The following is a 15,104-nucleotide window of genomic DNA, read 5'->3' on the forward strand; positions in this document are numbered from 1 at the left end:
CTTTAAACTGCTGCGTGCATGTGAAACTCAAATGAGCAGGAAAAACTTCATAGAAGTCTGAACTTGAGCAAAGCAGGTTTGTTTTATTGTGTCAGTGCTGGCAGTCCCGCTGTTAAAATGTGCCCATGTGGTACACTGGTGGTACATACTAGTGTTGTGATTTCCAGGTCATTTTACCTAAAGATCTGTGTGACAACCTTAGCAACTTAAAGGCACTTTCTTTGGGCGTGCCCTTTAGAAAGCTGTACAAGCAAGAGTAGGAAACTTCAGAAATTGGGAGTTAAGGGAGGGGGGGAAAGGAATCCGACCCAGCTTGTACTGTGGAGGTACACTTTGTCTTGGCGGCTTCTGCTTTCTGCATCAATTAGCAGCTTGACAAGAACTACTTTTCACAACCAAGCTTTTGAGTATTATCGCATATATTTTAGGATTATAACAGAAGTGAGGGTCATACTAAACTTCATGGTAGGAACTGTGAATTCCAGCATGTGTCTGTCAGTGCTTTTACTGTGTCTCCTCTTTTGTAGCTGTGTTGTACTGACAGGCTCCTGTCATTACTGCTTTTGGAGGGGAGAGAGAGAGGGATGTGGGGGCAAACAGTTCTTAACAAATGTGTGGTAGGTATAGCTGTCTGTTTCTGATAGCAATGTTAGTGCCATTTCCATAAAGAGCGATAAGAACCTTAGGGTGAAACAAAAGGTTAAAGTGATAAAGGCTAGGAAAGACTTCAGGTGGCTATTTTGTATAATCACCTTACTATCACTTACAGTATATATCACTACTGCTTCTGAGACAATTCTAGAATGTTACTGGTCTGAATAGAAACTGAATTTCAGCTCAAACCTTGCAGTGGCTCACTTAATGCTGGCATGGAAACAAGACAAGTATGTGCAACTTCGCTTTTACTAGCTCTTCTTTTTCCCCTCACGTGTGTTCTGACGAAGCATTTTTAAAAACGATCTTGCCTCTGTGCAGTCCTCATTCTGATAAATGAGTCAAGCGTTTCAGTTTTGTCTTTGGAAATGAACTCTTCATTCCTCCTGAGCATTTTCCTAACATTTTATTGAATATTTGATTAGTTTTTGTTAAATACTGCGTGCATTTGATATATTTACTACCAATATTTTTTCTTGACGAATAATTTCATGTTTGAATTTTTTGGGCATTCTGGCAAGGAAGCTTTTTTGCTTCCACTTAATTTGTGGTGACCAGCCTCTATGTATATCCACTCTAGTTCACTGTCCTGCCTTTTTCTAAAGATCCAGCATTCACTTTCTTCATAAAAAGAGCAAAATACTTGCCTGTTTTGGACCGTATCTAGGCTATATTAATTGCTATTCTGTCCTTGCTGCATAGTGGGCCGCTTTCTTTTGCCTGTTTTGCCAGATAGCTTTGTTTTGGATTTCTTGCTTTTATCCTTATGCTGTTTGATGTCTGATGCTTAATTTTCCTCTTCTGACCTGTTCTCTTGTCTCCCCTGACACCCCAAGCATATACAGGCTTATTAAGAAATCTCTTTCAAGGGTGCTGTTTGTCTGATTAAATCTGGAAACTTTGTCTCAGACCTGTGATGTATAATACTAATCCCCAGCCCTGTGGAAACTGTGGAGGTTTTTTTTTTTTTTATTTTGTTGACAATAAGTAGTTTCCTTACTTTCTCAATGCTTGCTTTCTTGAAATCGGAAAACAGCCTACCTTTTACTTATCTTTGTTTAATACAAACTGAATATTTAATCCAGAAGCATAAGCTACCAAAACAGAGTTGGAGCCTTTTAATTTAAGTGACTTCTTTTGTAAAGAAATCTATCACATCCAGAAATAGCTGGACCCTATCCTATCTGTATCTGGGAAGATAGGTTATGGTGATGATTGTGATGTTTTCAGGAATTCTGTTTCTTTTTCTTCCTTTTTCCTTTCTCAGAGCTTTGTGCTATTTATCCACATATTATAAGGTGTGGATGCATCTTATCTATTTTTTAGGAGTTTTCTAGTTTTGGTTTAGGAGTAATTAGATTTGAAAAGGTTATTATCTAAGTAAGGCTAGGTTCCTCCCCCCCCCCCCACCTTTCTAGAAGCAGGCATTGCACATCTCTCTAAATCATTACATAGGTATAGCTGATAGTAGTAATACAGCCCAAAGACATGTTACGTTTTTGGGTTTTAACAAATTCTTTGTAGACATCACACATGTCCTTACTGTTCAGTGCTTCTGTAACTGTTGAACTTGCAGTTTCTACTTTGCTTGGTATGCAAGAGCTTCAGCGATGGTGTGAACTGGATGACCTCGTATGTTTTTTTAATGCGCTCTCATGTAAAAAATGTTGAATGTGTCATTGTTCTACAGCTAGCTACTCCAAGAACAAAACTGTTCTAATTTTGAGGTTGACAAGGAGGTGGATATCATTTTGTATCCTAAGTTATCCTCGCCTGTGCACTTTGCAGTCTGTGCATTTTGCCCTGCTAATTTAAGAAGTTGTCCATGGCTTGCTTTTAAGCTTGTTGGCATTGATCTGCCGTGCAGTCATGGGGAGTGAAGATACTGTGTGTTTGAGCATTATTTGCAGGACTTGATTGCTGTATAAGATACCTAGTTCAGGAGGACAGTACTGAAGTCTTTGCAGCTGAAGCTTTTGCTGTTTACAGTCTGGGGAGACTCTAGAAGGTGTGTAGCTAGGTTTTATGCTAATGCTTGTTTAGCAGTATAAGGGAGAGCTAGTTTTCTAAGTAGAGTCTCATCAGCATCCTACTGGGTGCTTCTATCCAGCCTCCTGTGTTCCCCAGGGAAGACTTGAGAGCAGCTTATTTGAGCAGTCAACGTAGCATGCATGAATTCAGATCTCAGGCTAAGGAGCTGATGGTGGTGGCTGCCACTTCCACTGAGGGAGTTAAAAAGAGAGAGGTGAGCTGCTGTTGCAGGACAGAAGGGAGACTGGAGCATTGGTCCAGTTTTCTACATCAGGAATTAGCAGCCTTCTGCGCTCATTTCCTTGCTGTGCCTGTCCTCTCCCCTGAAGAAATAGCCAGGCTCTGTCTGGAATCACAAGAAGGTGCAGAAGGGAGGTCAACTTGTTGCGTAATAGACGGGAAAAGCATGCTGGACACTCAGCTGTCAACCAGATTTATGAAGCCAGGGACTGACAATCTGTCTAGTTATTAGAGTCCTCTGCTGCCGTGGGATTTGAATGGCCAGAACTGTGCAGCAGGTTCCAGCTGTGCCTCCCTTGATCCCAATGCTGTGTATTATGTGCTGTATTTCAGCTGTGCTGTATTTCAGCCACAGCAGCATTTTTCCCGCCCCAAGCAATTGTGTCATCTGCCAGGATCCTGACTATATGTATTCAAGATGTTGCAAGGAACAGTTATCTTTTTAACTGCCTTCCATATGTGCTTTCTCTTTAGGTTATGGTGAAGGCAGTCTTCAGTATTTAAATGCTTTACTTCCTTAATATTAGACTTTATTATGGATTATCAAGTTGTTAACAAATTTCCTAGCAAATTTTTATAGACTACTATCTGATGGCCAGGTATTCTTGTTGCATATGAACTAATTTATGAAACTCCATTAAATCAGCTTAAACACCAGGTAAGCAAAAACTATTTCTGTAAAATACCAGACTCTTCTAATTGTTCTTTTAATCATTTGTGTTGATGTCTATGTGACAGGTGTAAGAAATACATAGCTCAACAAGTACATTTACACAATAAATTTAACAACCTGCCCTTATTTCCACCACAGGATTAAACCTGGGAGGTTTTATTAAACTTTGCTGTTGGCAATAACTTCATCTTTGTTACTACAGGTTTACAAAGTGTTGGTCTCAGTTGGCAGAAATGAATGGTTTGTCTTCAGACGGTATGCAGAGTTTGATAAACTCTACAATACAGTAAGTAAAAGGCAAGCTATGAAATCATGCCAGAATAGTGCAGAGTAACACCTGTTTGCAGCATTATGGTTTGGGTTAATTCCCTCATTGAGGAGTTTGAGTCAACATTCAATAACCATAGGAGCCTGTTTTAAAGAAAATGGCAGGGTGGGGTTTTTAAAGTTTGGTTTGTTTGAATTTCAAACTCAAAATCCACTTATTTGTCACTTTTGTTTTATTGTTGCTTGGGATCCTAGTGTAATGAGAGAAACGTCCAATTTACTAGTTGTCAAAACATCTTAAATGTGCATTTGTTCGTGATGGTAAAAATCACTGCAAAACTTCAAACATCTAGATGGATACATTTCTCCTAAAATAAGTGTTTTACTTTGAAGTACTGAAAGCAATGAACAAATCCTTGTTTCTTAATATAAACTTTCTGGTCAGTCAGTCATGGCAATTGCTACCTGCACTTTCATAGCCAAATTTTGTGGCAGTGGTCCAAATAAAATGGGCCTCTTCAGTGACTAAGTATGGATTTCTTGGGTTCATTGCTAGAAGAGGGTTTTGCCCCTTTTACATAGTGGGCAAGTGGGGCAAATACTTGCTCAGATGTGCAGTCTGTTACATGTCCTGTGTCCATACTTTTCTCCAGTTCTTCATGTTTAGAGCCCACAATTTTTGCTTTAACAGAAGAAGAAATAAATCCTCTGTTATCCCCATAAAAAAAAATCTTACCAGCTGCTTATCTGTGTGTCCATTTCCCTTCCATTGCCCCTATGGGAAGTAGTCAGGCTTTTCTCCCTTCTGCCTCACTGTACATGGATTTATATGTGACAGTGGTATACAAATGCAGACAGAGAGCTTGGCGCTGTCTTACAAGGTCTGAGCTGAAGTCAGCCTGGATGCAGTATGCTATGCTTTGTCTGCATCTTGGAAGACACTTGCAAGTGATGTAAAAACAAAGTATCCCCTTTTCAGTACCTGCAGAGTGAGTGTTGGTCATACTGTTCCCTTTGCCGCATTCTCTTGCTATTCAGATTAGCGTTGCTCTGCTGAAGTTTGTTCAGCACTGGTCTTTCTAGTGCACATAGAGGTGGAGGTCCTGGGGAAGCATAACCAGGAGGATATTTAGTCCAGTTTCTATTCAGTGTAATTCATATAGTATAGTACACCAAAAAGAACTTGTGTCGCTAACTGGGAGAGGTACTGATGTTTCTAAGGAAAGAAGAATTACCAGCTACTGTATTAGAAGACTACACTATTAAAGAGGATGAGAGTAGGATTGTTCTTCCTGAAGCGCTTGAAGATGAAGCAAATGTAATCAAGGCTTGGTTCATGTCAGATATTTTTGATAAATTCAGTGCTGTTGTATACGATCTTCTGGTCAGCTTATAAAGTGTAGAACATAATCAAATTATCAAATGCAGTATCATAAAACAGGCTGTTCATATATTTAAAATTTTGACTTAGGTGTAGACCACCTGTGGTTTCTGAAGCTTTAAGAATGTTGTTTGGGCAAAATTCAGCGGCCTGTATACCCAACCCATCCTAAACCTCACGCATACATCCCTACATAAGCAGGCAAGAAAAAAAACCAAACCCAAGAGACATAGAGAATTGATGGAGGAAGGAAGAAAAGAGGATAATAAACCCAACATTTAAATTCTAGCCTACTTTTTAAATCTGGGGCAAGTGGAAAATCATTTTGCCAGTATTGCAGAAGATAGCTGCAGGTAGTCCATAGCTTTCTGAGATGGCCTTTGAATTTAAAAGGGTATGGCTGGTGCAAACAAGCTGAGTACAGGTTGTTTTGGGTTTGCTTTTTTCCCCCTAAATGTATGAATGTATGAGAGGCAGAGAGGAGCAGAATTACTAATAATCAGATGTTCAAACTGTTCATCAGAAAACAAACAAAATGCAATTATTTCTAGGTACTTTGATGTCTAAGCACAATCCAATTGTATGTGTTTTCTTTACAGCTAAAGAAGCAATTTCCCACCATGAACCTGAAGATTCCAGCGAAAAGAATATTTGGAGATAATTTTGATCCTGGTAGGTTATCATCTTGTTACTCATTTTGTCAGTTTCTTTATATGAAAATTGATCTATTCCAGCCTACAAGAAGCTATCTTAGATGAGTTTTACACCAGTCCTCAAAACAGTGACTAAACCAAAGTTTAGTCATGCTTCAGTCAAGAACAGGAACTAGCATAGGTAGGTATTCACCTTGTGATCTTGAACAAAGTATTGCGTAGTGGCCCAGCGCCTTACTTGTGCTGAAAACCATAGCTCCTCCCATATTCAGGATTGTGAGAGATTCTGAACTGTCAGGTGTGTAATCTCTCTTCTATAAAATCAAAAGCCAAAACCTAAACTCTTCTAAACATATGCCTAGTAAATTTTAACCTTCGTGTGACTTTTTTTTTCCCCTCTGAAAAATGAAATAACTAAAGGAATTATCTTTGAAGGCTTTTGTACTCTCTGTATCTAAATATGCTTCCTTGTACAGTTTAGATGAAAATTAACCTCTTCCTGTTGTTGTTCCACTTACAGAAGCCTGTCTGATATGAACATGATGTGATCCAGTTAGCAGTGATAGGTTCCAATTAAGCTTGCTCTGTCCCCATCAAAATACTAATGGAAAATCACTTGTAAAGTGCATTGGATTAACCTAGGTGGCACCACTGATGAATAAATAAAAAAGCAAATGGGAGGCTAGGCCTTTGCTCTGTGTGTTTGTACCCTTCATTCAGGCCATTTTTACTTAAGGGTTTTCCTGATGGTCATTGGGAACCTCCCACCCTCCCCTGGCTTGCTGATGTGATCAGACTGTGTTTGTAGTTTCACCTCCTCCTGCACCTATTTCAAGCATGTAATTTTCTCCTTTGCTGAAGAACAAATAGATCCAAAGATGTTGAACTTCTTGGGATGTGTTGTTCTGGGGTTTTGAGAGTTGTTTCAAGCAATTTAATTTTTGGCAGTGACAGTTCATCATCTGGATCCTGACATGAAACTCCCTTTTATTTTTTTTTTTAATTAAAATAAACAAATGCAGGTATCCAGACTCTGATGTCCTCTTCTGATGAAGATGTAAATGATTGCTGAAAGTTTTATGTATATTATGTCTATAGGGACTTCTTCTTTTGTTTTGGTTTCTTTCCTTTTCTCTGACCTTGGGGTTTTCAGAGCTGGCTGAAGACCTAGTAATGTCATGCAGTCTGGTCTGCTGTACAGCCAAATGTACAGATGGATTTCTTGGAGTCAAATTCAGGAAACTGGAGTTTAAATGGGGGGGACACCCTAAAACTTTATTAAAACTATGTATGTAAAACAAAGTCTTCAGACTTGTTTTAAATTTCTGTGAACTATCCTGAAATCCTTGAAGCATGAGAAACTAAATAGTTCTCCATATGTTTCTTGCTGGGGGGCAGGGTGGAGATGGAGCCATGATGCTCATTTAAATAATTCTTTATCTTAACACTGATTTATTGAAGCTTTGATATAATGTTTCTGCTGGCTTCTGAAATAAGTTACATACTTTACAAATGGTGAAAAGGTATTTTACTTCTGTTAGCCCATACTTGGGTATGCAGCATTGTACTATTGCATTAGGGTCGTAAGTGCAGTAGAGCAAAACGTACATATCCCTTTTCTCAGAATCTACCAAAAATACTGTCATAACATACATTGTCATCTAAACGCTCCATTTTTATGTCACTCAGGTTATTTCAAAATTAATCTTGTTTTAAGTTCAAAAATGGGGCAGAGGGAAATCACAGAAACCAGTCAGAATACAGAACTAGAAAATGACAGCATACATTTGAGCTGATGGGATGCAGGTGTGTTATCTTCAACAAACATGGATGGCTCTGGAGGCTTAGCGTGGCTGATTGCATTGTACCTCCACCATACTGAAACTGCTGATGTTGGTGACTCCCGTAATATCTTTATGCAGATTTACCTTCCTGTTTGATGTCAGTAATTTGGGATTATTAAATACCCTGGCAAGTGTTTAGGGATTAAATCCCTGAAACAATATGAACATTTTTCTTAATATTTGAAATGCAGCTTTTAATTGAAATTTAATTTAAAATTTTAATAGTTGTCAGTAATCTATATGTGACAGAAAGAGTCATTGGAATACCTTAGAAGTTAATACACAAGTTAAATGTTCTTTTTCCATACAAATTATTGTTGATATGAGTAATGAAAGACAAGATTATTCTGTTTTACACTTTATTTAAGGTTAGAGCTCTTTTTCTGTTTCAAGTCCCTTGTGTATCTTTCCGTATTGCTAAAGAAAAGTTACATGTTTTAAGCTTTGGATGAGGGTGGAGATTTTGAGGATTTTTTTTTTTTTTTAATGTTAGAGATGATGTCCAAAATGAGGGGGGAAAAAAAAGCATTTTATGTAGTTAATCTTTAATGGTTACTTTTGAGTGCCTGCTGGCTGGATGAATTGTGCAACTTTCCCACTGCCATACGTATGTTATGGAAATATGCTGCTTGGTGGGACTGTTCGTGTAAAAACTTGACTTGTGCAACTGATGTCAAGTTTTGCCTGTGGCTTTTTTCTGAGTGGAATCAGGTCCTGAGGGGCTCACGCATGCAGTGAAGGCTTCACAGGTTAGCCCACTGTGGTTACACGCTGCTCTTGAAGCACTTCAGTGCACTTGTAATCCACCTGGCTTTCTATCTTTTCAGATAGTGTAGCAGAGAAACTGATGTGTTCTCTCACCTCACTTGAATGTTTTAAGCTTGTGATTTTCATATACAGAACCAGTTGTGAACCAATCTCTTTTTACCTGCTGTTGAAGTCCTAAAAAAGCCTAAACTTGAAAATAAGTTTTTTTTTTTCACAAGCTGACTGATCATTCTAATAAATCTGTCTTTTTTTTTTACCAGATTTCATTAAACAGAGAAGAGCAGGACTGAATGAATTCATTCAGAATTTAGTTAGACAGCCAGAGCTATGCAACCAGTAAGTAATTTCATTTCTATTTTATAAGGACTACTTAAAAGACATGATATGTCAAATACAAAATTGCAAATTAAGTACTTTTAACCAGAAAATGTATTCTACCTGTTCAGGTAGAAAATGTATTCTGTATTCAGTATTCATAAATGTATTCTGTATTCAATACAGAAAATGTATTCTACCTACTGATTTTTAGTTCGAGGCACAGATTTCAGTGTAAACTTTGTTGCTGTAGGGCAGGTGTTTGTTTTGCCAGTAGCTTTACTGTTTAAACACGCTACTGTCACTTGCTACTATATTGTCCTTCTGGGAGTAAGTCACTGCCTGCATCCTTTTGTTAGAGCAGTTCATGTATCTGCTCCAGAACTTCTTAAGCCTATTAACCAAGTAACTTAATCAGCTTGCTTAGGTGGTTTAGGATAACCAAGCTGACCTGCCTAAAGCAAATGAATAAGCTTGCACATAAACTCTTCTGTCAGAAGAACTGCAGGCGCGTTAACCTCCATCAGTGGGACGGTGATGAAGGAGAGATGGTGATATGCTAGAGTCAGCTCCAGTTAAATCTGGAGGATAGCACTTCTGTGTGTGAACTTATTTGGGGGGTAAACTGCATTTTTCTCTCAGTTTAAATCTATACCTAATCAGTTTAAACGAAATCCATGCAGCTTTCTGTGTTACTTGAACTAGTAAAATGGTAAAGCTCTATGTTTGGCTTTAGTGTTGAGTAAATGTCTTTAATAGGTATGCTTTGTTTAATTACCCTATGTGTATAACCTGTGAAACTGCCACAGTTTCCCACAGGAAAAAAAAATCTCTTAACAGAATATTGCTGCAGTTTGCAGTCAGATTTTTTTTTTCCCCAACAAATGAACTATTTAATGTCCTATTAACCTGAAATATGTACTTCCTTTATTTTTTGGAAAAAGAGGAGCATTTTATATATACTTCCTTGTGATTAAGTGGAAAAAATTTCAAAACAAAGTCTTTATGGTGGAATAGTTTTCCACTAGAGCGAATACTGTGAGGTTTGTGGTTGTAGTCATGTTCTTCTCTGGGAAAGAATAGAAAGAACTTTAAAATAACTAATTGTTGAATGCTAATCGGTTTTGTTACATTAGGAAAAGACACTGGTTTTATTTAGCACTATCTCGTCCCCTGTTTGGTTGTCAGTATGTCCAAGTACAAAATATTTTGTCTCAAAGCATACTACATTTGTTCTCCAAAGGTAAAATGGAACTTTTCTTTTCTTATGCACATCATGAAACTGTATGCTTAAAAAAAAAAGCCAAACCTCAAATCCACTTGCCACCTTAAATTTTTGTGAGCTTTTAAAATTGTTTTACTCTCAAATGCAGCTGTAGCTGAATCTATGTTCTTTAACATGGCACTTAGTCTGTCTGATCCATTAAAACTAACTTAAACCACTATTAAGAAATGGGTCTTATAAAGTGTTTTGGTGCTGTTGAAACTGTGTTAAATAAAAAGGTTATTAGGCATAGTTCTATAATAAAAACAAAACAGAGACTGAAGTTTGTCTTGGGCTGTTGTCCTCTGCCCCACCCTTAAAGTAACAGTGATTTATGTGGGAGAAAAAGCAAGCCTTTAAGTCACAATTCAGTGCAAAAGCATTTAATTTTATAGTAATTTCTGTGTTGTTTTTCTTTTAATAACTGCCAGGTACTTTGTTTTTCAGGAGTGAGCTTTTACTTTTTGCAGTGCTCCATTGCAACAAATCATATTAATAATTACATAATCTGTCACCTTTTCTATGTGCCAATAAATGTTGTTAGTGAAGAAATACCAAAACTTTTATGACCTTGGTTGTTTGGGGATTTTTTTGTAAAATCTGCTAGAAACTACTCAAGGAATACGTGGTGACTGGGTCTTCACAGATAGTTCACAATCCTTGCTTTCTTAGGCTGTTTTGCTTTAATGTGCTAATTAAATTTTATATTAGGTAAAATAACTTCTATAAAGTTACTGATATACAAGGAAGACTTAGGGGGTTATGCATTCTCACAGATCTTTAAGGAAAGTCTACCTTCCACTACATCTTTTAAGCATTAAAACCAGTATCAGGATGCCATGTTTTTAAGTCCTACCTAGGAAAACTGTTTCACTAAAAGCTTAAGGATGGTTCATTATGATGTCCTCATTTCTGGAAGGGAAGGTCCCTGAACATCTGAATTGAAAAGCACAAATGTCAGATTCAGTGTGTACAAGATGGTAATATTTACATTATCCTTGAAAACACGCAGCACTGTTTTCTTTTCCTTTTTTTTTTTTTTTTCCTCCTTCACCAGACTTCGTTCTTGGCTGTGATGTGTTTGTTGAATATTGTATCAAAGCCAAACCTTTCTGCTTGATGATAAACCCAACAAAAATGTAAAGTGCATTAGAGTGATTAGAGAGACCCTGTAATGGTTGATAAGGATTTTCCTGCAATCACTGTCAGATGGAACATGGGGCAAGATGGATCATTGGCTTAGACCGAATTGGGAATTAAGTGGACTAGCTTCAAGCTGCATATACTCAGCTAACTGTATCTGACAGAGAACTTGCTCTCACGGATAGAATGCAGATGTTGCAAAAAAAAAAAAAAGTCAGAAAGGGTAGAGATCTGATAACGTGTCCCCTTTGCTGACTGAATAGGAGCTGGGAGTTTTACTTGTGAGCACTGTGAGGCCCCCTAAATCACTGAGCAACTATTCAAATTGGGCTGCTCGCCCCCTCCAATGTAGGTCTTCACTGAAAAAGTAATTCATTTAATTGTCTATCAGAACATGTCCAAAGAAAATCTGTTTGAATCCAAATGTATAATAGAGAATGCATTAAAGATGTAATGTAGTTGCTTTTAAGTAGTCCAAAGTAGCTCCTTAATGAAAATGAGAACATTCGCATAATACTTGAAGAACTCAAGGATGACAATACCGTGCAACCTCTATGGGGAAATGAGTCATCAGGTCTCTAAGTGAGAAGCGGGGTTCTGCATTTGTTCCCTAGAAGAAAATCAGAGTGACTAGATTTTTCTGGTTTCAAAGTCTGATGAATATAAAAATGAATATGAAACCCCTGGGTTGTAAGATCTTGCAGCCCATGTTGGGGAAAGCAAACCTTGAATTGCATTAGTTGTACTCTTTTAAAATCTTACTGTACATTATGGCTTTTTGAGCCTTTGCTTTCTGTAAGAAAGGTAGCAGTGATGGTTTTTGGTTTTGTTTTGGTTTTTTTTAAAGGTGTAAAGAGAGAGGAGCTGGACACCATTATTTAAATAAAGTGTGTCTTAAACATGAAGGTTCTGTCACTGGCAATTAATTTTACCACTTTGCTTCAAAATTTGTGTAACTTTTTGGGCTTGTTCATATTTGTGGGTGCATCCAGAATTTTTGTGTGGCTTTGTATATTTCTGCAGGAAGGTTAATGCAGAACAAGTATCACAGCAAGAACTGTATTTAGGCAGAGCTTGACACTCCTTTGTGGATTTCAGAGATAATCCATGAACTAAAATTATCCAGTCAATCATATACTACCAGAAAAAGTTGGTTTTGTCTGGATTTTTATGTACAACGTATATGGAGCATCCCTTTTTAAAGTGTTTTCTTGATCCTTTTAATTTGATATGTGAGGTTATTTTAGGAATAGTTTCAGTGTATTTTAAAATACTTTGAGTTAATACATGTGAGCTAATATAGCATGGAAGTCCTACCAATCTATGTAGCATTTTGCATAACACACTGCAATCTTGGCTAAGAAATTGGTACATTAAACTTTTTCTTTTTAATCACTGCTTCTTCGAAGTGCTTTTAAAATTACAAATGTGAACAATGTAACATTGATCACTTCTGGCTGTGTGTATTGCAGAGATTGTTGAATACCTTGCAACAGTACAGCAGCCTTTTACTGGGAACGGATTTTTTTTTTTTTCCCTGCTGTGAATTCAGTCATGGACAAAGTTACTATAGTAACTGTTTGAGATGTATTACAACATGCTCTATTTAATCAGCCAGTTGTCCAGAATAATTAATGCTGAAAGGTAATTAAGGTCTGGTTTTGTTGTTCCATCTAATGAAAAGCATTAACCATAACTTTCTATTCTTGGTGTTACGATATCCAAAAATTCTGAAACTTAAATTGTTGCATCATGAGCCAATATTACTACAATATTCAAACCACAGTGACTTTTGTCTTCCTGGGATTCAGGATATAAGACAAATAGATCAGAATTTGGAGTTCATATAAGATGGGAAGAATTAAACTGAAATGATGGTGGAAAATTGTGTGACCAGTCTTGTTGCTGTATTTACACCTGAAAGGCTGAAGGTAACTGAAACAGATTTCAAATAGGGTTTAGGAATATAGAATGTAAGTGGTGGAGACTGGGAGCCTCAGATAGCATAGGACATGAATTAGTTTCAGTAATGCTAATATGAAATACGGGAGCTGGAGAAATGTCAGAAACGGCTCATCTCTTTCTTCTGATCCTTGCTTTACAGAAGTGTGGAGGGTGAAATGGATTGAAAATAGCAAAGCAAGTATGTCTGCTTCTTGTATAAAACCACACTATTTTATATATACTAGGGATAAGATAAAAGAGCAACTCCGTAGTAAGTTAGTGCTTTTATCGTACTGAACGGTTCATGCAGAGTTTCCTATCAGTGGCTGCCCTGAGACCTTCTCAAATAACTTTATCTCTGAAATTTAGGGAAGATTTGTTCCTCGATAAGCAGGTTGCCTTTTCATGAACCAAAGGAACTTGAAAGATTAAAGTCATCTCTTCAAGTGGTACACAGGCTATATGTGATACCCATTTGTTTAGGAATTAATTTTGCCTCACTTGTATTACATTATTCTTTACTCCCTCACTGTGCTGTGGTTAAGAAAGATGTTACATTCTTTTGCACTTAACTGTTGGGTAAGCCTTGCTTCCTGGGAGCAAGTTCTCAGAATTATCTTACTTTCCCTCCTTTCTCCCAGTCCTCCTCCCCCAGCTCCCACCAAGACAGAAGCTAGAAACCAATGCTGAAGTTCAAATGCATCTCCTTAGGTACGGTAGGAAGTTTGTAGTCTCTCTTGCTGGTTCCTGAAGGATAGCGTTTGTGTCCTGCAGCTAACTGGAAGGATTTCTTATGTTGTCTTGTCAGTGCCCCGCTGGAATGCACTCTGAATACAAAATTGCCATCTTCCGCTTTAAAGCGAATGGGGACAGGAACGTTACTACCATGTACCTCTTGGGACATGCACCTGTCTTTGGGATACAGACTATGTATTTAATTCTGTATTGTGTTGGACTATTTCATTAATTTTGGAAAACTAAAAATGGTTTTAAACTCTTCAGTTTTTTGAAAGAAAGTTGGTTTCCTGGTGGTTGCGAGCCAGTTAGAACTCATGCTTTGGATAGTGTTCTTTCTTCTAATAATTACCTTTTAATGCAGTTCTGCAGAGCGTTTCCTTATGAAGTCTTCACATACATATACATGTCGGTTTTTTGCAAGTGGAAAATTTTATGTACTGTATGTAACACAATCAGCGGTTGAATTATGTTGCTATAAAAGCATTTCTTGTACACAGTCCTTAATTACCAGAACTTAAATATAAAACTTTGTGATGAGTAACTCCTCTGTATGTTGCTGTTTAATCCTATGCTTCCTATGGTTATGGCTGAAATCATGCAGATTATCAGTGTGCTAATTAAGTTAACTGTGTTTCTAGCCCAGATGTCAGAGCATTTCTTCAGATGGATAACCCAAAACACCAGTCGGATCCATCTGAAGATGAAGATGAAAGGAGCAGTCGGAAGGTAATAAAATGGAAGTAGAACAGTCTTCTAAATTTTAGCTACTTGAGGGCAACCTTAGGTATATTATTTACTGAAAATTACTGGTTGGTTTTGCAATAAATCCCCTCCATGGTCTTTTAAACAAATGTGTTCCACTGTGAGCTGTAAGATATTTTTCTGTCAGACGTGAACTGCAGAGAGGGGTAAAAGTGACTGCTAGCTTTGTCTTGCTTCTTCCCCGCTTACTAGATGGGTTAAAGAAACACAGCTTCAGTCACAGCTTAGCTGTCACAGTTTTTGCAATCTCTTCAAAGATTCTTGCTAAGAACATCTGGCAAGGGGCAGGGGAGATTGAACATTTGTCTTTTTGTTTGCTTGTGTGTTGTTTTTTTTTAAATGGGAGAAATACAATTCTCTCGGGGAAAAAATGCAGTCTTTCTAAAAGTCACTTCAGGAGCAAGGATGGATTTGATTTCATTTCACA

General features: G+C 37.6%; 1 protein-coding gene across 7 annotated transcripts in view; it reads left to right on the top strand.

Moving 5' to 3' along the window:
• The window catches only part of SGK3 (serum/glucocorticoid regulated kinase family member 3), a 61,949-nt gene that overhangs the window by 33,635 nt on the left and 13,210 nt on the right, over window positions 1-15,104 (top strand). For all 7 annotated transcript variants that reach the window (XM_075494778.1, XM_075494771.1, XM_075494772.1 and 4 more), the window contains exons 3-6: window positions 3,801-3,884; window positions 5,846-5,918; window positions 8,772-8,847; window positions 14,554-14,641. In XM_075494778.1, coding sequence (XP_075350893.1) covers window positions 3,801-3,884; window positions 5,846-5,918; window positions 8,772-8,847; window positions 14,554-14,641 — 321 coding nt within the window. The remainder of the gene's footprint in view (window positions 1-3,800; window positions 3,885-5,845; window positions 5,919-8,771; window positions 8,848-14,553; window positions 14,642-15,104) is intronic.

The sequence above is a fragment of the Mycteria americana genome, chromosome 2, assembly GCF_035582795.1.
Source record: "Mycteria americana isolate JAX WOST 10 ecotype Jacksonville Zoo and Gardens chromosome 2, USCA_MyAme_1.0, whole genome shotgun sequence".
NCBI classification, from domain to species: domain Eukaryota; kingdom Metazoa; phylum Chordata; class Aves; order Ciconiiformes; family Ciconiidae; genus Mycteria; species Mycteria americana.